The sequence below is a fragment of the Polypterus senegalus genome, chromosome 3, assembly GCF_016835505.1.
Source record: "Polypterus senegalus isolate Bchr_013 chromosome 3, ASM1683550v1, whole genome shotgun sequence".
Classification (NCBI taxonomy): domain Eukaryota; kingdom Metazoa; phylum Chordata; class Cladistia; order Polypteriformes; family Polypteridae; genus Polypterus; species Polypterus senegalus.
This window is the reverse complement of record NC_053156.1, coordinates 290,372,783-290,396,159: the sequence shown is the minus strand read 5'-3', so window position 1 is coordinate 290,396,159 and position 23,377 is coordinate 290,372,783. Positions and strand designations below refer to the sequence as shown.

Here is a 23,377-nt window from a genome sequence, read left to right as displayed (position 1 = left end):
GCATGTGGTATGGCACACAAATGTACACGGACACATGTTAAATGGAGGACCGCCGGTTCCTTTGTCATTTGCATCTTATTGCTAATAAGAAGCAATTAAAAAAACAGTGAACGCATCTGTTTAAGACTAAAATAAGCAAATAAGGGTGGGGAATGTTAACAAGCGAGACGACAAAAACAAAGCAGAAAAATGTCACTTGAGCAAGAAGTGCTTTATCAGCATTAGAACACTCCAGACGAGAGCAGACCATGTAGCCCAACAAAGCTCGGCAGTCCTCTCCACTTATTTCTTCCAAAAAAAACATCAAGTCGAGTTTTGAAAGTCCCTAAAATCTTACTGTCTACCACACTACTTGGTCGCTTATTCCAAGTGTCTATCGTTCTTTGTGTGAAGAAAAACTTCCTAATGTTTGTGTGAAGTTTCCCCTTCACAAGTTTCCAACTGTGTCCCCGTGTCCTTGATGAACTCATTTTAAAGTCACCGTCTTGATCCACTGGACTAATTCACGTCATCATTTTAAACACTTCAGTCAGGTCTCCTCTTCATCTTCTTTTGCTTAAACTGTAAAGCTCAGGTCTTTTAATCTTTCCTCATAACTCACCCCCTGTAGTCCTCTAATCAGCCCAGTCGCTCTTCTCTGGACCTTCTCTTGTGCTGTTATGTCCTCTTTGTAGCCTGGAGACCAAAACTGCACTCAGTACTCCAGATGAGGCCTCACCAGTGTGTTATAAAGACTGAGCAGAACCTCCTGTGACTTGTACTCCACACATCAAGGCGCTATATAACCTGACATTCTGTTAGCCTCCTTAATGGCTTCTGAACACTGACTGGCAGTTGATAGTGTCGAGTCCACTGCAACTCCTAAATCCTTCTCATGAGGTGGACTTTCCATTTTCAGACCTCCCACTGTGTATTCAAACCTTACCACTTGTAACACTTTACATTAACTGACATTAAATTTCAACGTCCACAAATCTGCTGAAGCCTGTCTGCTGTCCAAGTCCCTCTGTGATCATTCAACAGATTTGAGATTATCTGCCCTTTCACTGATCTTGTAATCCCCTGTAGTCCTCTAATCAGCCCAGTCGCTCTTCTCTGGCCCTTTTCTTGTGCTGTTATGTCTTTTTTGTAGCCTGCAGACCCAAACTGCACACAGGACTCCAGATAAGGCCTCACCAGTGTGTTATAAAGACTGAGCAGAACCTCCTGTGACTTGTACTCCACACATCAAGGCGCTATATAACCTGATATTCTGTTAGCCTTCTGAATGGCTTCTGAACACTGTCTGGCAGTCGACAGCTTAGAGTCCACTACGACTCCTATGTTCTGCTCATAAGGCGTACTCTCAATTTTCAGAACTCCCATTGTGCACTCAGACCTAACAAGACCTAAAGTTAATGCAAGCGTTAGGCTCAGCTCTTTTAATCTTTCCTCATAACTCATCCCCTGTAGTCCTCTAATCAGCCCAGTCGCTCTTCTCTGGACCTTCTCTAGTGCTGTTATGTCCTTTTTGTATCCTGGAGACCCAAACTGCACCCAGTACTCCAGATGAGGCCTCACTAGTGTGTTTTAAAGACTGAGCAGAACCTCCTGTGACTTGTACTCCACACATCAAGGCGCTATATAACCTGACATTCTGTTAGCCTACACCACAGGTGTTGAACTCCAGACCTGGTGGCCACAGTGGCTGCAGGTTTTCATTCTAACCATCTTCTTCATTAGTGACCCGTTTTTGCTAATTAACTTCTTTTGCCTGAATTTTAATTAACTTGACTCCGCCCCTTTTGTTGTCTTTTTTTCCTTAATTAGCAGCCAAACAATAATGAGGCACAAAACAAGCCGCCATATCACACAATATCTGAAAATAAAGAAGGGCGACGGTCTCGGTAAGGTTGATCTCTCGGGTCACCAAAATATTTTGACGGTGTTCTTAGAAAAAACAGAAAAAGCAACAGTTTTAGAAATGTCTGCCGTGGCAGAATGAGAGCAACAACAAGCCAATTAACAGCAAGAATCAGCTTCTCATTAAGAGATTGGTTGGACTTTGAAATCCCAATTTAGCTGCTCATCTGTTTGGCTGTCATTTAATAAAGAAAGGAATCAATTCAGAGGACTGAATCCTTAAAAACAGGGCTATGAAAATGAAGGGAAATGAAGTGAAAACTGGTCACTGATAAGGAAAAGGGTGAGAATGAAAACCTGCAGCCACTGCGGCCCACCAGGACCGGAGTTCGACACCTCTGGCCTACGCTAATATCCCTATAGTGAGCACATGCTGAGGTAGAAAGAAAATATTATCACTGAACTCCAACAATATCTGTATATTATGTTTTGTTAATTAACTGTCAATTGACAACAAAGTTGTTTGTTTGATTTGTAATTTTAAAGTGTGGAGCAGAGGAGTAAATCAAGAAGAAATGTTGACTTTATCCCAAACATTACAGGGGGCACCGCACATGTATCATACATTAGAGAAGGCCATTCCAGTCAGTCCTATCAACTTCATTCTTTATAAATAACACCAAGTCGAGTTTTGAAAGCCTCTAAAGTCTTACTGTCTACCACACTACTTGGTCTCTTATTCCAAGTGTCTATCGTTCTTTGTGTAAAGAAAAACTTCCAAATGTTTGTGTGAAATTTACCCTTAACAAGTTTCAAGCTGTGTCCCCGTGTTCTTGATGAAGTCATTTTAAAGTCACCGTCTTGATCCACTGTACTAATTCCCTTCATTATTTTCAACACTTCAATCATGTCTCCTCTTAATCTTCTTTTGCCTAAACTGTGAAGGCTCAGCTCTTTTAATCTTTCCTCATTTGATTACATCTCGCCCGAAGAAGCGGCCTGAGTTGCCTCGAAAGCCTGCATATTGTAATCTTTTTAGTTAGCCAATAAAAGGTGTCATCTTGCTTGGCTTTTCTCTACATTCATAATGGCTAACACGGTACAACACCCTAGTACTATAAATCTTTCCTCCTAATTCAACCCCTGTAGCTCTTCTCTGCAATAAATGACTTCTCATTAAGAAAATAAGCCTGAACAAAAAACTGCAACCACTGCGGACCTACTCAGGTTGTTCAGCTCGGTCCTAGGACAAGAGGTTGATCCTGGTGCCTGGAACACCATGTAAGTTACAAAATCAGAAAATATTAGTGATAACAGCTAACAAGCTTGCTCTGCAACCTTAGAGATGGCAGATGCAACAGCGTTTTGAACAATTCACTTAAATACAGGGACAAAACAAGCAAAACGAAATCAAAGACATCCCACTTTGAGTATCATTTAATGGACAATTTCAAAGTTTTCACTTCTTACTTGCATAGTTGAGTCCTTGGGGCTTTAGCACTGTAATTATTATTATTTCTGCCCTTATATTATAATATGTTTCTTATCTTTAATTGTTACAGCGTTAAGAACCCAGTGACAAGCTGTACAGTGTGCTTTAGAGTTTAATTCTCGAGTTCTGCCCCAAACTAACTGGTGCTCTCAGGCACGGAGCTGGGCAGTTTGACATCCGTGGCAGAGCGACGGGCGCTGAGCAGACTCCTGTCAGTCATGGAGAATCCACTGCATCCACTGAACAGGATCATCTCCAGACAGAGGAGCAGCTTCAGCGACAGACTGCTGTCACCGTCCTGCTCCACTGACAGACTGAGGAGACCCCACACTATGCGACTCTTCAATTCCACCTGGGGGGTAAACGTTAACATTATACAAAGTTATTGTCTGTTAAACGTGCATTGTTATAACGCTCTAATTTAATATTGTTCTTTATCAGTATGCTGCTGCTGGAGTATGGGAATTTCCCCTTGAGATCAATAAAGTATCTATCCATCTATCTGTTATATAGTGCCTTTCATATCTATCTATGTATCTGTTCTTGTTGTTTTATTGATGAAACCCAGTGATGATATTTTATTTGTTTGGTAATTTTTTTGTGTTATGAAATGACTCAAAGGGTGCAGGCCTATAAATACCTGGGAGTGCAGCTGGATGATAAACTGGACTGGACTGCCAATACTGATGCTCTATGCAAGAGAGGACAGAGCTGACTATACTTCCTTAGAAGGCTGGCGTCCAACATTTGGAATAAGATGCTGCAGATGTTCTACCAGACGGTTGTGGCGAGCGCCCTCTTCTACACGGTGGTGTGCTGGGGAGGCAACATAAAGAAGAGGGACGCCTCACGCCTGGACAAACTGGTAAGGAAGGCAGGCTCTATTGTAGGCACGGAGCTGGACAGTTTGACATCCGTGGCAGAGCGACGGGCGCTGAGCAGACTGCTGTCAATCATGGAGAATCCACTGCATCCACTGAACAGGATCATCTCCAGACAGAGGAGCAGCTTCAGCCACAGACTGCTGTCACCGTCCTGCTCCACTGACAGACTGAGGAGACCCCACACTATGTGACTCTTCAATTCCACCAGGGGGGTAAACGTTAACATTATACAAAGTTATTGTCTGTTATACCTGCATTGTTATCACCCTTTAATTTAATATTGTTCTTTATCAGTATGCTGCTGCTGGAGTATGGGAATATCCCCTTGAGATTAATAAAGTATCTATCACTTTGACGTGGATTCTCTAAAAATAATTAGATCTGCTGACTCAAGTCATTCTTTAAAAAACCTTAAAACTCATTTCTACAGAAAGGCATTTAACTCACCCTGATACTCCAATCCTTTCTTTAAGTCTACCCTCTCCATCCAGGTGCTCAAGACTCCATGCACTCGTATCCCAAATTATCTTATTTGTTTATGGGTTATTTTTTTTTTTTTTTAATTATTAATTTTTTATTAATTTTTTTTTTATTTATTTACTTATTTATTGTCTCCAATTCTAAATCAAGGTTTTGTGCTTCCTGTATTTCTCTTTATTGTTTTATTATTATTTTCTACCTAAGGTGTATTAAATCTTTTCTTATATCCCTGCTCATTCCCATTCTCTACATGTTTCACAGAAATTGAGAAAAGTGCTACAGTAATAATTATTAAGTTTATAAAATAGAATGACTGATGCCGGATATTATTGTGGTCCTTTTAAAAAACAGACTAAGGATATGAGAGCAAAGCAGAGGAGGATAAGCAATTCAGCCCCACAAAGCCCGCCAGTTCAATCCACTTCATGCTTCCAAAATCACATCTAGTTCATTTTTGAAAGTTCCTAAAGTCTTACTGTCTTCCACACTACTTGGTCACTCATTCCATGTGTCTGTGGCTCTCTGTATGAAGAAAAACTTCCTAATGTTTGTGCGAAATGTATCGTAAGTTTCCAACTGTGTCCCCGTGTTCTTGATGAGCTCATTTTAAAGTCACTGTCTTGATCCACTGTACTAATTCCCTTCATCATTTTAAACACTTCAGTCAGGTCTCCTCTTAATCTCCTTTTGCTTAAAACTTTAAAGGCTCAGCTCTCTTAATCTTTCCTCATAACTCATCCCCTGTAGCCCTGAATCAGCCCTGTTGCTCTTCTCTGGACCTTCTCTTGTGCTGTTATGTCCTTTTGTAGCCTGGAGACCAAAACTGCACTCAGTACTCCAGATGAGGCCTCACCAGTGTGTTATAAAGACTGAGCAGAACCTCCTGTGACTTGTACTCCACACATCAAGGCGCTATATAACCTGACATTCTGTTAGCCTTCTTAATGGCTTCTGAACACTGACTGGCAGTTGATAGTTTAGAGTCCACTATGACTTCGATGTCCTTCTCATGAGGTGGACTTTCCATTTTCAGACCTCCCACTGTGTATTCAAACCTTACCACTTGTAACACTTTATATTAACTGACATTAAATTTCAACGTCCACAAATCTGCTGAAGCCTGTCTGCTGTCCAAGTCCCTCTGTGATCATTCAACAGATTTGAGATTATCTGCCCATTCACTGATCTTGTAATCCCCTGTAGCCCTCTAATCAGCCCAGTCGCTCTTCTCTGGACATTTTCTAGTGCTGTTATGTCCTTTTTGTATCCTGGAGACCAAAACTGCACCCAGTACTCCAGATGAGGCCTCACCAGTGTGTTATAAAGACTGAGCAGATCCTCCTGTGACTTGTACTCCACACGTCAAGGCGCTATATAACCTGACATTCTGTTAGCCTTCTTAATGGCTTCTAAAGACTGTGTGGCAGTTGATTGTGTCAAGTCCACTATGACTCCTAAATCCTTCTCATAAGGGGTACTCTTAAATTTCAGACATCCTATTGTCCACTCAGACCTAACAAGACCTAAACTTAATTCAAGCGTTAGGCTCAGCTCTTTTCATCTTTCCTCATAACTCATCCACTGTAGTCCTCTAATCAGCCCAGTCGCTCTTCTCTGGACATTTTCTAGTGCTGTTATGTCTTTTTTGTAGCCTGGACTCTAAAACTGCACCCAGTACTCCAGATGAGGCCTCACCAGTGTGTTATAAAGATTGAGCAGAACCTCCTGTGACTTGTACTCCACACATCAAGGCGCTATATAAGCTGACATTCTGTTAGCCCTCTTAATGTCTTCTCAACACTGTCTGCCAATTGATCTTGTAGAGTCCACTACGACTCCTAAATTCTTCTCATAAAGTGTTCAAGTATTCAAAACCTAACATTTTTACTTCCTAGGTGTAATAATTTACATTTATTTACTAAAGTGAAATGCTGCTAATAACAGAATACTACTTTTCAAAGTCAAATCATTACCCTTACTAGCTACTAGGGATATGTGGTGGACCAGTGGCACAACATTTTGAATCACATTATGTAGAAAAATTACACAATACTAAATCATGACATTCTAATACAAGTACAATGTAAAAGGAATTATAATAATTTTTGAATATCAGTATATTTTAGTGTGGCACAGGGCACTGCAGCGTAACAAACAGGAGTGAGGAATGAAAACTACAATGAGGTATTACTCAAGATTTTTCCCTAAGGTTTCAGGACATGAATGCACAGAGACAGGAGTAAGGAGTACATGATGAGATAAGATGTTTTTTTTTTGTTTTTTTTTTCTTCAAAAATATGGAGTTATGCATTTTAATAATAATTCTTTACATTTATATAGCACTTTTCTCATTACCCAAAGCGCTTTACATAGAGAGTGGCAAGCCATTTCAACCACCTGGATGATGTGACAGAAGCCATTTTTGCACCAGTACACACACCACACATGAGCTGTTAGGTGGTGAAGTGGTGAGTGAGTGAGACCGGGATGATTAGGGGGACACAATGCTGACTATGCCATGGTGGGCAACTTAGCCTGGATATCGGGAAACACCCTACTCTTTATGAAGGGTAAATACATTCCTCTTTAACACCAGAGACTAGCAACATGTTGTATATTGGTTGAACTTGCAAATACAAATTACCTGTACTTTGTACACAAGACAATACTACTAAATAAGGAGACAATTGACTTGGGACAACTCGGCTATCAAACAGTTTTGACAGAGTGAATTGCCACCTCTTATTTGGCTCACATGTTGCATTCTTTTGAGTACACAAAGAAAGGCTTCACAAGCAATTAAAAATGCAGCTCAACAAACAGTGAACTCCGAAAGACACTACATAAAAAGAAAGATTGATCCAATACACAAGACAAAACTTCTCACTAATAACCTATCCATTTCATGAAAACTTTGGGATTTATTTTTATGAAGTCTGCTATACAAAGCTTAATTTAAAGGTGATGCTGGAGAAAGCCACTACAAAGGGTATTGAGTGAAATGAAACTTTACTACTTATCAAAGCCCCCAAATCAAATCACAAAGCTTTCTTTAAATTTGTTTTACTTAACATCTTGAAAATTTGTTTTTTTCATTTTTCAAGTTCATTACAAAGTATAAAGCATCTTACTGATTGTGTTCACTCATAAAAGAACAATGCAAAACTCGGAGAATAATTGACAACGCCTAACGCTAAAACGATCATCTCCCTATTGGTGCATGACAAGCCTCTCGATCATCACCAGTTAAGTGCCCATTTGCCCGAGAGTCACGTTCTTCCGTATTGTTTTTTTGTAACTGTGATGCATGTGAACTGCACTATATAAAATATAAATCGATTCCTTCGGTATCTTCTTTGCAGTCAGTGGTACCCAGGAAACTTCCCTCCTCGTCATCGGTTCCGTTACCGGCTCGATGAAACCCTACCTTGTCACAAAGCCCCAAAAACCCTTAACTCGACGTCAACTGAAGCCCCCTTCTCATTTCATTTGCTCGTCAAAAGACTTCCAAATTCAGATCATTACCACTCACCACTTCTCCCACACTCACACTGGCGGCCCTCCTGCTCACCCCCCTAATGTCCACCCTTGCCGCTTTCCCGCGCCCCACTCTCCCAAGTTTCCGTTCATTACCACTGGGCCTAAGTCACAGCATGCACCTCTTCCAGTCCAATGCTCCCAGCCCCTTTCATCGCTCCCAGTCATATCCTCCGTCATTACTTCGGCACTCATTTTGCGACAAGAACCAGAACCCTCGTGCAACCTGCAGCTGTAACTAGTCACCCATCTACCTCGCACGCGTGTCTACAACTCACCCTCTGTCACCTCCAGAACTTTGATCTGCTCTTCAGCCGCCGCCCGCACCTCCTGCACGGGAGACAAAATAGCGGTGAGCGTTTCTATCAGCGCTTCTTTTAGTCCTTGCTGCACCGGACCGGACGCCGAAGCCGAGCCCGCTGACGAACCGGGCCCTGAGCCGCTCACTCCCGCCATCTTCCTGCTTGCGCTACTGCGCCGCGCGCGCCAAGGCTCGAGCCGCCGGCGCTCCGCCCCCAACGCGAACTGCCCCGCCCATTTCATAAAAACGTCACTCGTCAGCTTTTCTTGTTGAAGGCGCGCTGAGGCCGCGTCAGGGGAAGTGTCGTGTTGCATCTCCGGTTAAGAAAAGAGAAAACAAAATAAATAATGACGGGTAAATAATGAGCGGCGGTGCAACCTGCAGCTCGCTCCGAAGAGCACTGCGATTTCATTTACAGTTTACTAAACAGACGTCATCGTTTGTAGAGTGTTTTGAATTTTACCTCTCAAGAATAGGAAGTTTGGAACTAACAGCATTGCTTTCAAAACAAATTGATACCCACCGTGGCATGACCGGCGAATGAGTGCCCACCAGCTGCACGGATGTGTTGCATGTAATGGCTTTAATTTTAGCAGTTCTGGGTAGGGCGAACAAATGGAACTGAATACGGTACAAGCCAAAGTCCACTTCACACCTGACTTACAGACCCCTCCATAATGTTTGGGTCAAAGACCCATTTTTTATTGATTTAGGCCTCTGCACCACAATTTAAAATTACAAGTCAAGCAAAGTTTGATTAAAGTGCACATTTCTGACTTTCATTTAAGGGGATTTGTATACATTTTGGTCACACAACACTTTTTCTACCCCTCATTTAGGGCATTCAACTGATTGGTGCACAGCAGGTTTATTAAAGGTGTCATATTTAGGACACGTTTCGGTTACATGCAATGACTGCTTGAAGTCTGAGATTCATAGACATCACTAGGTCAAAAGCGGCATTTGGGGGTGGCAAGTAAATGGTAAATGGCCTGTATTTGATATAGCGCCTACTAGAGTTCAAGAACCCCCCTAGGCGCTTCACAACACAACAGTCATTCACACACACATTCACACGCTGGTGATGATAAGCTACTTTGTAGCCACAGCTGCCCTGGGGCACACTGACAGAGGCGAGGCTGCCGAACACTGGCGCCACCAATCCTTCCGACCACCACCAGCAGGCAAGGTAGGTTAAGTGTCTTGCCCAAGGACACAACAGCTGCATTCTCATGCCGGGAGCCAGGATCGAACCTGTGACCCTCCGATTGCTGGACAACCCGCTCTACCGACTGAGCTACTGCTGCCCTATAGTAAGTAAGTAAGTACTAAGTAGGGCGATTGCCACAGGCCCCGCGCCTAAGGGGGCCCCGCTTTTGAGGTCTGCGTGTCTCGTTTAAGCGGATTTGTCAAGTTATATTCTCCAGTATATATATATATTTGAGATGCTTCTAAGAGGAACCCTTTTAAAATCCCTGTTCAAGTTCAAATTCCGTACATGTACGTCCACTTTTATCGCCCGAAAAGGGTTGCCAGTATAATCCCTTCCTAAAATAGGTTTAGCCCATTAGTCGCTGGGTTGGCTTCTCCTATCTATAGAAAAAGACATTGCAGATCCAGATTAGACTACGAAGATGTCATCAACGACTTTTCCAATCGGAAGGCAAGAAAATTGGAATTTCGCCTCTGAACCTGGAAACCGGTAAGAGATTTCATAATGATACCTCTACGTTAATTTCTCACTTCCTGTCGTTAAACACTGAAACTCACCTTTTATTTGTAGGCCATAAACATGTGCGAATATTAATGCACAAAAACATGACAACCGGCTGACATGACATCAACGTGAGTTATGACTATGACATCCTGCATATCGAGACTCAGAGTATACTTGCAAGTTGTATACTTTTCTAGAAGAGTTCCTGCTAATTTCCGCATGACACCGCATTGCATTTTGCATTGTCGTGCTATTGGCACAAATTATGAAGTGCACTTTTTTAATGCATTACAGTAATCCCTCGGTACTTTGCGGTTTACTTTTCGCGGATTCACGACTTCGCGGGTTTTTAAATATAGTAGTAGTACTGTATTTCCTAGTCCAAGAACAACAAAACAAGTTCGGTGACTAAGTGCGTTGTAACACGGGCTGTGATTGGTACATGGGAGGGAGACGACAAATCACAGCTTCCAGCTTTCTAATCGGGCCCGTGATTGGTGCTTTGACTGATGCCCAGATCCCACAGCATCTCCCCTTGTCTCTCTGTCGCGGCCATTTCGCTTCAAGCTTTTTCGCCGAGTGGTTTACTTTACACTGTACTGTGTGTGATTTTTTTTTTTTGTGGTTTCTTTGTGTTGAACTTCGCTTCAATTTTCACCCCCTGCAATGGCTCCCAAACGTGCTCCTTCTTCCAAGGCTGGTGCTGAGCCTAAACGCCAACGAAGAATGATGACGATCGCTGAGAAGGTAAGCAGCGGCAGCAACTGCTGATCACAATTTTTTTGCAGCCTCACAAAAAAGAGCCAGTTCCTACTACTACTAAGGATACACCTTCGGAAACCGTGGAAGAGATGCCCCAGGAAATGGCACTGCCGTCTGAAGAGACGTAAAATACAGTCATCGGCTGCGCAGTAAAAGTCATCATCACCTTCATCGTCATCATTTTTACTGCACAGCATATTCATCACGTCATATATAGCTACGTGTACTTCGCTATACAGTAACTGTAAACTTATCTGCCGATTTCATATTGCTTAACAGTTGTCCGTGTTATTAATAGAGTAAAGGGTGGGTTGTAAACAGTACAGGTAGGATTTAAAAACGTCCAAATACACGTTAAATAATTAAATAAATATGGTGTCCCTACTTCGCGGAAATTCAGTTATTGCGGCCGGCCTTGGAATCTATCTCCCGCAATAAACGAGGGATTACTGTATATTGTTATATTTCGATAAAGTCCGTGTGTTATCTTGCAAAAATGTAGCTGAATACTGTAATGAGAAAATCCAGCGTATGGAAACATTATTTTTATTAAATTCGCATGCAAGCTTATTACAGTCCACACATACCAGTAACAGCGTTTGAAGTAACCGGCTCCACGTGGAGTTGGTCAGCCCTTGGCCCTGCACACTCCTAAGGCCACCTCTGCTGAAGATCTTCTCTGGTGGTGCTCTGCCAAGCCTCTAATGTGGGCATATTGAGCTCCTGCCTTTTTTGGGGACTTGTCCTCTTAAGTTCTCTCTTCAGCATATGGAAGGCCCGCTCAATTGGATTTAAATCGGGTGACTAACTTAGCCATTCAAGAATTCTCAGTTTTTTAGCTTTGACAAACTCCTGTGTTGCCTCAGTATTATGTCTGGATCATTATCTTGTTGTACAGTAGAATGAAAAACCATCCAATGAGTTTGGAGGTATTTATTGCAGCAGATCCGATGTTTCTGTACACCTCAGAATTCATTGTACCACTTCCATCAGAAGTTCCATCATCACTGAAGATAAGCGTGCCAGTACCTGTGGCAGCCATACATGCCCAACACTCACACCACTATGTTTAACAGATGAGGTGGTCTGCTTTGGATCTTGGGCAGTTACCTTGTGGTCTCCAGACATCACTCTTATGAGGTTCATCTTTGTCTCGTCTGTCCTCAAGACCTTTTTCCAGAACTCTCCGGGCTCTTTTAAGTCCTTTTTCACAAACTGTCATCTGGCCATCCTGTTTTTGTGGTTTGTATCTTGCAGTATGTCCTTAGTATTTCTGCTCATGAAGTCTACTGAGATAGTCATCTCTGACACATCCACATCTGCCTCCTGAAGACCGTTTCTGATCTGTCACACTGGCGTTTGGAGCTTTTTCTTTACCACAACGAGAATTCTTCTGTCATCAACAGTGGAGGTCTTCCTTAGCCTATCAGTTCCTTTCTGATTATTGAGTTCACCAGTGCCTTCTTTCTTATTAATTATATTCCAGACAATTGATTTAGGTCATCCTAAGGTTTTACTGATGTCTCAGATAGTTGTATTTTTGTTTTTCAGCCTCATAATGGCTTCTTTGACTTTCATTGGCACAGCTCTTGTCCTTATGTTGAACCGTGGCAACTACAGACTCCAAAGGGTAGGTAGGCACTGTAAGAGGTTTGGCACTGTGTTCTAATGCCTGTTCTCTTCCTCCCTCTGCAGTATGGATGATTGACAGCTGTAACATCTCTGACATCAGTTTGGGTGTCTGTCAGACTGGACCCACCTCCTCCTGCCAGAAGAACATATAACCGGAAGTTCAACCATTTTGAAATGAGTTCACTGTGGGACTCCCATTTAAAAAGACATTCCTTGCAATTATTTCTTGTTTTTTGTTATACCGGGTCACCAGGCCCCAACTGTTTATCGTAGTCTATCTAATAATCTCTAACAGTGGCGGAGTCAGAAGGTTTTTTTTTTAAGATGACAGAGCAATAGGATGTGGTGGTTGTCCTCCAGACCATGGCAGCGGAACTCCAGGCAATCAAAGTTCAAGCTGGGGAACAACAGACTCAACTTGCAGAGGCAGAGGTATGTAACTAAATGTGTGTCACTATCCAGTGGGAGCGACTAATGAGACTGTCCCAGATATTGTTGCCACTACACTTTGATGATAATATTGAGACCTATTTTGTAGTGTTTGAACGTTCTGCTACCCGTTATGTCTGGGAGTGTACAGATTGGACACACATACAGGTGCCATTCTTGAGGGCACCGTCTCAGTGGGCTTATCACAAACTTGATGAATGTGCCACTGTGAATTACAACCAAATCAAAGCCGAGGTGCTGCTGAGTTGACAGTGAGATGCTGCAGATCTTCTACCAGACAGTTGTGGCGAGCGCCCTCTTCTACGCGGTGGTGTGCTAGGGAGGCAGCATAAAGAAGAGGGACGCCTCACGCCTGGACAAACTGGTGAGGAAGGCAGACTCTATTGTAGGCACAGAGCTGGACAGTTTGACATCCGTGGCAGAATGACGGGCACTGAGCAGACTCCTGTCAGTCATTGAGAATCCACTGCATCCACTGAACAGGATCATCTCCAGACAGAGGAGCAGCTTCAGCGACAGACTGCTGTCACCATCCTGCTCCACTGACAGACTGAGGAGACCCCACACTATGCGACTCTTCAATTCCACCCAGGGGAGGTAAACGTTAACATTATACAAAGTTATTGTCTGTTATACCTTCATTTTTATCACTCTTTAATTTGATATTGTTTATTATCTGTATGCTGCTGCTGGAGTATGTGAATTTCCCCTTGGGATTAATAAAGTATCTATGTATCTATAAAGTTATGGTGTCTGTCCAGATCAGCAGACGAGGGCCTGTCAGGAGTGGAAATTCAACCCAGAGAGGCTTACACATCACATTCCCAGGTCTTTGAATTATGAGGCGGAGTCGATTGTTGGCTAAAAGAAGGGACAATAAAAAAAAAAGGATGGTCTACCTGATGGCGTATGACATCCTAATGAACGCCCTCCCCATTTCCTTGTCCATCTGATCCAGTAAGTCAAGTCAAGTCAAGTTGGGGAGCATGCACTGGTACAGTGCATTGCCGTAACCACCACACAACAAAACAGCTCGGGATCCCTGTTCGCAACCCCCCAGGCAGACACGTGGTCCAGTCCCACACTCCGAAAATGACCCTCTATCTGCTGCAGCCAGGTGTTACGTGGGTGACCCCTTGGCCTGGTCCAGCCACTTGGGTCCCCAACAATGAGGATCTTATGAGCCGGATCACCCTCAGGGAAATGCGCCACATGGCCGTAGTGCCGTAACTGACGCTCCCTCACAATGCAGGTAATGTGCCTCATTCGGGACTCCATGAGCAACTGCTCATTCAACACAAAGTCAAACCAACTGTACACAAGGATTTTCCAGAGAGACACGGTACCAAAGGAGTCCAGTCTTTATCTCAAGTCATTGGATAGCGTCCATGTCTCGCAACCATATAGCAAGACAGGAACAAGAGTAAATATCCATGGCTGACTTTATAGCAGTCCACGTGCACCACCGGATGGCCCCACAAGTCGAGTATTCGGAACAGTTGCCACAAGTCTTCCAACAGGATGTGTCATTATTCCTGAGCCTACCCATCGCAAGTCGGAAACATTGGTCAACCTGAAGGAGAAGCACACATTCCTGCCCTGCTGCTTCAGGGGTAGGGAGGTGGGGCCAATCTAGCACAGAATCCTGGGGGCGAGGAGAAAGGTATTGTTTTGCTGCCAATCCCTTATCCCTCCCTTGCACCAGGGTGGTTGTAGTCAATGGGCATAAAATAACCACACTTACAGATTACGACAGCAACATTTCCAATGTTGAGTGCCGTTACGTGCTTCCACGACAGTGAGAAATTGGTTCGACCAGTCTAACCTGTATCCACGGGGAAACTTGATGGTACAGGTTTGCCTCTTATGGTAACCTGTAAGATCCAAGTGGCTGTCATGTGCAGTTTACCTTATTCAGTTATACTGGGGTGTTACTGGTCACAAATCAAAAGCGGAGAAGCACAGACCACCCTACATAAAACATTGGGCCTTGCAATAGGCAGTGATAGCCCATCTCAAGCTGTCTCCATACCACATTGTTAACCGGCCACAGAGTGGAACCACGTAGCCTCCCAGTATGACATGAGCGATGTAACACCAACGGAGATGGAAGGCAAGACGTCATGGAACATCGCCCTACCCACTGAAGTCACTCTGAACACACTCTCTTACTTTTTCAGTTTAAGGAAACTGTTTTTTTCAAAAGATAATTGAAGAACAATCCCTCATGTTTGCCAAAAATGAGGTTGTTATTATCAATGGGTAACGTACATCACGTCCAATGCCACTGGGTCTGCATTTTGTGCTCAGAAATGATATGCTGTACCATGTGGCTGAACACAACGGTGAGATGAGGTCGTTGATGTTAGTCCCACAAACTTACTGCCAGCAGGTTTGTGAACTTGCACACACCCACCTCCTAGGTGCCTACCTGGGAACCAAAAAGACATTAGAATGTACTAAGTTCCGATTTTAATTAGCCGGGAATTAACGAGGAGGTCCGCCATTTTACGTCAGATTCCTAGACTGTTCTCCTCTCATTTCCCTCCTAGCGCTCATTGACATAACATTGAAGTGCATAGGACTTCACATTGTATGACCCCTTGAACCCTTTGCATGTGGTTATAAATGTATCCTGTTGATAGTTGACTATGCTAGATGGTGCCCAGAGGCTATTCTCTTTATAGTGGCCAATTCCAAAAATATCACATGGGAACTGGTAGGGATCACTGCATGTTTTTTCACCTTGAAAACATTCAAAGCGGTTGCCAAGTTACTCCATATTAAGCACCTTAAAACCTCATTGTATCATCTTCAGACTGATAGTTCAGAGGATCAGTTTAATCAGACCCTCAAACAAATGCTGCACAAGGTGGTCAGCAAGAATGGGAGGAATTGGGATCAGTTACTCTCCCTTGTGCTAATTGCATACTGGGAGGTCCCACAAGCCTCCATAGGTTTCTCACTTTTTGAATTATTATATGGATGACAAACTAGGGGAATGCTGGATATATTAAAAGAAGGATAGAAGGAAGAAGCATTTCCTTCTATCAATATTCTTGAATATATTGGGTAATAGATTTAAATAAATTCAACCAATACTAAAAGAGCATAAGGAGCATGTGCAATTAGCACAGGCTTGCTGTTATAATCGTAGCATGTCTCTTCAGAAATTCTAACCCAGAGACCGACTCGTGGTTTTTATTCCCAATACACATTACTGGCACATTGGCAAGGGCCATATGAAATCAAGGAGAGAAAGGGGCTGGTTAATTATTTAGTTAAACACTCGAATCGTCAACCAGCTGAATGAGTATACCACGTCAATTTGTTGAAACATGGAAGGACAAGGGACCCCAATCCCTACTCCGGACAACCTCGCTCATTCTTCTCTGAGAAAACAAACCTTAGTTTTGGTACAAATTTAACAGCTAAACAACAAGAGATTGAAGTAGCCATCTTGTCTGTCCCAGAAGTGGTGGATGAGCAACCCAGAAAAACTTCCGTACGCATGACATTATCACTGAACCTGGGGCCATTGTCCAAGAACGCCCATATTATCTCCAGGAAGCAAAGAGAGCAGAGCCTGAGATCAAGAGAATGGTAAATCTTAGTGTAATAGAGGAAAGTGCCAGTCCCTGATCTAGCCCCATCATTTTGGTCCCAAAGCCTGACGGAAGTTGGCTGTTTTGCTTTGACTTCCATCAACTTAATCAGGTCTCTAAATTCAACGCTTATGCGATGCCGCGAGTGAACGAAATTAATTAAATGGCTCAGAAAGGCTCAATATTTGACCACACTTGACAGGATGAAAGGGTACTGGCAAATTCTTTTAATGGAATCTGCTAAGGAGTAGATCACCTTTAGCACCCCGAGCGGCCATTGGCAGCATCGTGTTAGCATCGTGTTCTCCCATTTGGATTGTACTGGGCTCCCACGATCTTCTAGCTTCTGGTGGATAGAGGGCTCTGGCCTCACAATTCCTATAGTATCACCTATCAAGATGATGTCATCTATTCGAGCACATGGGAAGAACACATGCAATAAGTCCATTCTGTATTCCTGGCGCTGAGTGAAGTGGGCCTCAGGATCAATCCCAAGAAATGTTATTTTTGATTGACTGAGACAAAGAATTTAGGCTAACTACAGTCTGGCCACGATGTGCCAATCATGAAATGGCCCAGTCCAAAGACTAAGCAGCAGATCCAAGCCTTGTTAAGGTTTAGTGGGGGTACTGCTGTTGGTTTATCCTTCGCTTCGCTGAGAGGGCGGCCCCCTTGACTGATCCTACAAAGAAGTGGGCCCCTAACAAGCTGGTATGGGCTGCTGAAACAGATGCCACATTCTATGACTTAAAAGAGGCCTTTACATCAGCACCTGTGCCAATAACTCCTGACTTCTCTTTTGTCTTACAGGCCGACGCTTCGAACAGAAGTCTCAATGCAATGCTGAGCCAAATCATCGACGTTGATGAACTCCCCATCATGTTCCTGAGCTGAAAACTACTGGATTGGGAGACCAGGTATGCAGCAGTGGAAAGAGAAGCCTTTGCGATAAAGTGGGCTATTAACCAACCGAGGTGCTTCCTTCTGAGCCGTGAGTACACTCAGGTGACAGACCATTCACTCCTTCAGTGGAGAGCACTTGATATGGAGTCCAATCCACGTATCACCAGGTGGTTCTTTTCGGCTCAAAGCCCTTCTTCATAAAGGTTATCTCCATGCCAACACTGATGCTCTCTCTCATATTCATGACCTCATGGTTTGGGCTGCCTGACCCAACAGGTCTGGGCTAAGGTGGAGGTTGGTCTTGAAATACACGTGCACATGGGGGACAGCTAAAGTGATCTGGTGAATGTAATTACCTGCCGCTCCAGGGGTTGGCGCTGTGTTCTATTGCCTGTTCTCTTTGGCCCTCTGGAGAAAGGACGATTGACAGCTGTAACATGTCTGACGTCACGTTCGGTGTCCGTCTGCCCAGAAGGACATATAACTGGATGTTCGACCATTTTCAAAATGAGTTCACTGTGGAATTCCTTTCTTAAAAGACATTCCTTTCCTTGCAATTATTGTTTGTCTTCTGCTTTTCAATTATACAGGGTCACCGGGTGATGCCTCAGGGCGCAAGGCAGGAACAAACACCGGGCAGGGCACACACACACACTGGGGACAATTTAGGGTCGCCAATGCACCTAACCTGCATGTCTTTGGACTGTGGGAGGAAACCCCGCAAACACGGGGAGAACATGCAAACTCCACGCAGGGAGGACCCGGGAAGCGAACCCAGGTCTCCTTACTACGAGGCAGCAGTGCTACCACTGCGCCACCGTGCCACCCTACTCTTTTATAACATGTAAAAAGTGTTGTCATTTCCACTTGGTGTGACTGAGATGTATGGAAATCTCCATAAATAAAAGTCTGCCACGTGCACTTTAAACTCGTCTGAATGGTTTGATTTGTAATCTGTTAAGCACAGGGGTAACTCAAGGACTGTCCCAAACACTATGGAGGACACTGTATAGTGCCTTTAACTTCACTTCTTATTGTCTGAGAGCTACTAAATGAGGAGAACTGATTACAACAGGAAGTGCCATGCAGTGTGATATGCCCAGCAAATGAGAACGCCAGCCCGCTGCTGTATTCTGTCCAGATCTGAATGATCAGGGGGTTAGCCAACAACAACATTTATTTATATGGCACATTTTCATACAAAAAAATGTAGCTCAAAGTGCTTTACATAATGAAGAACAGAAAAATAAAAGACATACTAAGAAATTAAAATAGGTCAACATTAATTAACATAGAATAAGAGTAAGGTCCGATGGCCAGGGAGGACAGAAAAAATAAAAAAAACTCCAGACGGCTGGAGAAAAAAATAAAATCTGCAGGGGGTCCAGACCAAGAGACCACCCAGTCCCCTCTGGGCGTTCTACCTCACATAAATGAAACAGTCCTCTTTGGATTTAGGGTTCTCACGGAAGGACTTGATGATGATGGTCATGCAGACTTCTGACTTTTAGTGCTTTGAGTAGGTGGTGGTGGCGCAGGCCGCCACCACAAAGAAACGGGAAAAAGAAACAGAAGAGAGAGTAGAGGTCAGTACGGATTTTAGAGCCACCATGAATAGTTGTTATAATGAACTAGCCAACCCGCGGCGTACCATACGCCGCATAATCAGGCCGGTTTTTAAATAATTTTTAAGCACAGGGAGAAAATTTAACATTTGCAAAATCGGTAATGTAATAAATCAGCAAGAAAAGCAACATTGTAACAATGCACGGAACGAACCAACACACAATCGTGTGGGAGGGTGTGTACAAAGTGCAGGAGCATCTAAGAAGACGCATGTTTGTCGCGGATGCGAATTGCTGTATGTGGCGTGTAAAACAGTTTGCTATGGTGCACGCGGTCGTGCGTCGTAACTGAAAACTCGTTTTTTAAAGACTGCTCACTTCATTGTGTTTTAACCTCAGTTGTAAAGGAATGTTTTAATGATCCCATGGGTACCCCTCGCAAACAGTTTTACACGCTGCATATGGCGATTCACCTCCGCGAGAAACATGCCTCTATGAACAGTCAACGTGTGGGAGGGGTGTGTGTACAAAGGGTAGGGACGAAAACAGTGGGAGCGTATGAGTCGCACTTCGTGGCAATTCCACGGTTTGCAGCCCGAATGGGGTTCAACGGCTTACCCACGCCTAGACACACGCTCAATCTCATGCATAATTATTTATTGAATGCTAAACACTTCTGGAAAGACACGGTTGTCTAAAACAGGTTAGTGTGAGAATACAACAGTAAGTGAATGAAAAGATGGAACTCTGGAGAGAGCAAAATACAACACAATAGTGAACCCGCGGCATAACAAACGCTGCATAATTATTTTTGGATGGTTGAACACTTCTGGAAAGACACAGGGACACCCCTTGCAAACTGTTCTACACGGCGCATACAGCGATTCACATCTGCGACAAACAAACTGTTTTACACACTGCATACAGCGAATCACATCCGCGACATGATTTTTCCTAGATGGTCCTGTCGCGTCCACCCTCGCACTCGAAGCATACACACCGCCTGCTCATGTGCCCGGTCGCAAGAGAAACTCACGGAGAGCCGCCCACCAGCTGCCTGTGTGTGCCTCTGTCTGTCTCTGGCGCAGCTTTCTCTTGCGCTGCCTCTGCGTGAACCGGTCAGGCACAGAGAAGGTCAGCTGCTGACAGAGCGTCTCGACTGTTGCAGGGCCTGCATTGGTGAAGCAGGTGAGACGATATTGAAACGGAGGCACAGGGCTTATTGGTTTTTAAATACTGATTCCTTCATTGTACTTTAACCTCAGTTTTAAAGGATTGTTTTAAGGATCCCATGGGATACCCCTCGCAAACCGTTTCACATGCTGCATATGGCGATTCACCTCCGCAGAAACATGCCTCTATGAACAGTCAACGTAGCTCGGAGGTACATGACATTAAGCTGACCTGCACTGCATGTGGCCTCTACGACAGACGAACATAAATGACGCCATTTTTTCTGTGTCGTCGCGTCCGAGTTGGTGGGCGTGGCCCTGCGAGTTGTCATTGTATCCAATGGTCTTGGAGTTGGTGGGTGTGGCTCCTTCCTGTGTGCGCCATAGGTGTCTCACTTGTCGGCGGCTCAGTGAATCCACGCACCTTCCGGCGTGCTTTTCATGGTTGTCTTGCCTTAGTGAATTATATATATAGATTGAACATACAGAGTATCAGGATTAAGTTAAAGTGAAGTTATGAGAAGGCCATGTTAAAGTAATGTGTTTTCAGCAGTTTATTAAAGTGCTCTACTGTATCAGCCTGGCGAATTCCTATTGGCAGGCTATTCCAGATTTTAGGTGCATAACAGCAGAAGGCCAAACACCTCACCACTTCTTTTAAGTTTTGTTCTTGGAATTCTAAGGAGACACCCATTTGAGGATCTAAGGTTACGATTTGGAATATAAGGTGTCAGACATTCTGATATATAAGATGGAGCGAGATTATTTAAGGCTTTATAAACCATAAGCAGAATTTTAAAGTCAATCCTGAATGACACAGGTAACCAGTGTAGTGACATCAAAACTGGAGAGATGTGTTCGGATTTGTGTTAGGATTCTAGCAGCTTCATTCTGCACTCGTTGCAAGTGATTTATGTCAAGAGGGTCAAGTGAGTCATTTGACTGACCCCAAACTGCCAGTGGTCCAAAAAAGCATATACTGTTTGTAATAAAAAACTTTTCTTAAAAAATACAAAACACACAAATTTACGTACACAAATTAAAACCACTGTGCATGTTGAAATGCGGAAAAAATGTGTTGCTACCGTAAATCAGCTGGTTCACCCATTTTTCAATATAAGTTGAAATAGTGAAACCAGAAGTAAGTCTATTTTTTAAAAATGAATAAAACGCTGATGTAGCGTTTCATGATAAATTGGCCACTTTTTTTTTTTGTTGGAGTTCTTTCACAATTGAACAAATATTGTGTATATAATGTTGCAGTTTTTCAAAAGTTGATGATTCGTTTGTATATATCACTTGTGGACTGTAGAGGGCGCTCCAGCTCCCCAACAATGACAGGCTCTTAGGCCGCAAGTCTCAATAAAAGACAAGAGCATCAGGCTGCAGCCACTGTAAGGTGTTGAGCTCCACAGTAGATTACAGTGTGAATGTAACAGCATTGTTTGTACTTGTAACTTTAAAATAAAAAGCTTACAGTTGCTATTAACAGTAATGTATTACCTTGTAATCAATAAGAAAAGATCTTGTCATATTTTGATACCTTTTACACATTGAAAAACACTGTTAATTAGAACTATGTTTATTTTTCCAATATATTGCAATAAACACGTCACCCCCACAGTAGGCGGAAACACGTGACTTCAAATTTGAACACAGTTACATCGCACACGAAATGTTTTTGTGTTGTATCCCGTATTACAATATATTAGAATACTAGCAAAATACCCGCGCTTCGTAGCGGAAAAGTAGTGTGTTAAAGAAGTTATGTTAAAGAAAAGGAAACCTTTTAAAAATAACGTAACCTGATTGTCAATGTAATTGTTTTGTCACTGTTATGAGTGTTGCTGTCATCAAGGATTTGATTATCACTATTTCTTTCAATCAGGTTCGTATTTGGAGGATGTGTTGTGTTCAAGTTACATTCCGTGTTTGTCAACCGTTGTAAAGATAACAGGTTTCATTCTTCGAAGTGTTCACTACGCAAATCGGTACTCGTGAATCTAAGATGTTTAACAGGCATTCCCGGTATCAAGTTGTGGATTTGACTACGAATATTTAGCGGCAGCGTGTCTATGAACGTAATTTAAACTTAAGCTTTACACCTTGCTTTTCTATTGATATGTCTACAAAGGCTTGTTCAGCGTCAGAGGGTTGTTCGTTTCCAACTGCATCAATAAGCAGCTCGTCTTCCTCTTTATCTGAGACATCACACACTGCATGCACGGGTTTACCTTTCCCAGTCCTGCAAAGTCAGTTCACGTGAGCCGCTCGGAGTACACACATCGAAGGTTCTCAGCTGTGCTTGTGTTATCTCGTGCGATCTCGCGATGTCCACAGCTTTATTTAATGTTAGCTCAGACCCAGCAATGCGTCTTCTCATTAAACTTGTATCTTGTGAATATCGTATTCGTCGTAGGCATGATAAACGCCAGTGGCAGCGTGTCTATGAACTTAATTTAAACTTAAAGTTTACATCGTGCTTTGTTTCTGCAGTAGCTGCACTTATGAATATGCTCGTATGCGTCACTCGCTTCATATTCTTTTGCTGCCTTCTCAATTGTGTAATGCGTGTTTTGTTCAGCGCTCTTTGGAGCTTTTCCTTGTTCTCTGCGTACTGCGTTCACAGTCAGTTCACGTGAGCCGCTCGGAGTACACGCATCGAAGGTTCTCAGCTGTGCTTGTGCTATTTTGTGCGATCTTACAATGTCCACGGCTTTATTTAATGTTAGCTCAGACCCGGCACTTAAAAGTTGTATCTCACGAATATCGTATTCGTCTTAGGTATGACAAACGCCAGTGGCAGCCTGTCTATGAACCTAATTTAAAGTTAAGCTTTACTATTTCCTATTTGTTTGCATAAGCACAGTCCTTCACCAGCAATTTTAACTCCATTACAAAGTGATCAAAAGTCTCGTTTATACCCTGCATCTTCTCATTAAACTTGTATCTTGCGAATATCGTATTCGTCGTAGGCATGACAAACGCCAGCCTGTCTATGAACTTAATTTAAACTTAGAAAGTTTACATTGTGC

The 23,377-nt window shown here is 43.2% G+C and overlaps 1 protein-coding gene across 1 annotated transcript in view; it reads right to left on the bottom strand.

Annotated features, from left to right (window-relative positions):
- ipo9 (importin 9) overlaps positions 1–8,728 on the bottom strand; it is a 93,540-nt gene extending 84,812 nt beyond the window's left edge. The window contains exon 1 of the mRNA XM_039749425.1: positions 8,514–8,728. Coding sequence (XP_039605359.1) covers positions 8,514–8,691 — 178 coding nt within the window. The 5' untranslated portion in view covers positions 8,692–8,728. The remainder of the gene's footprint in view (positions 1–8,513) is intronic.
- Between the last annotated feature and the right edge of the window lie 14,649 nt (positions 8,729–23,377).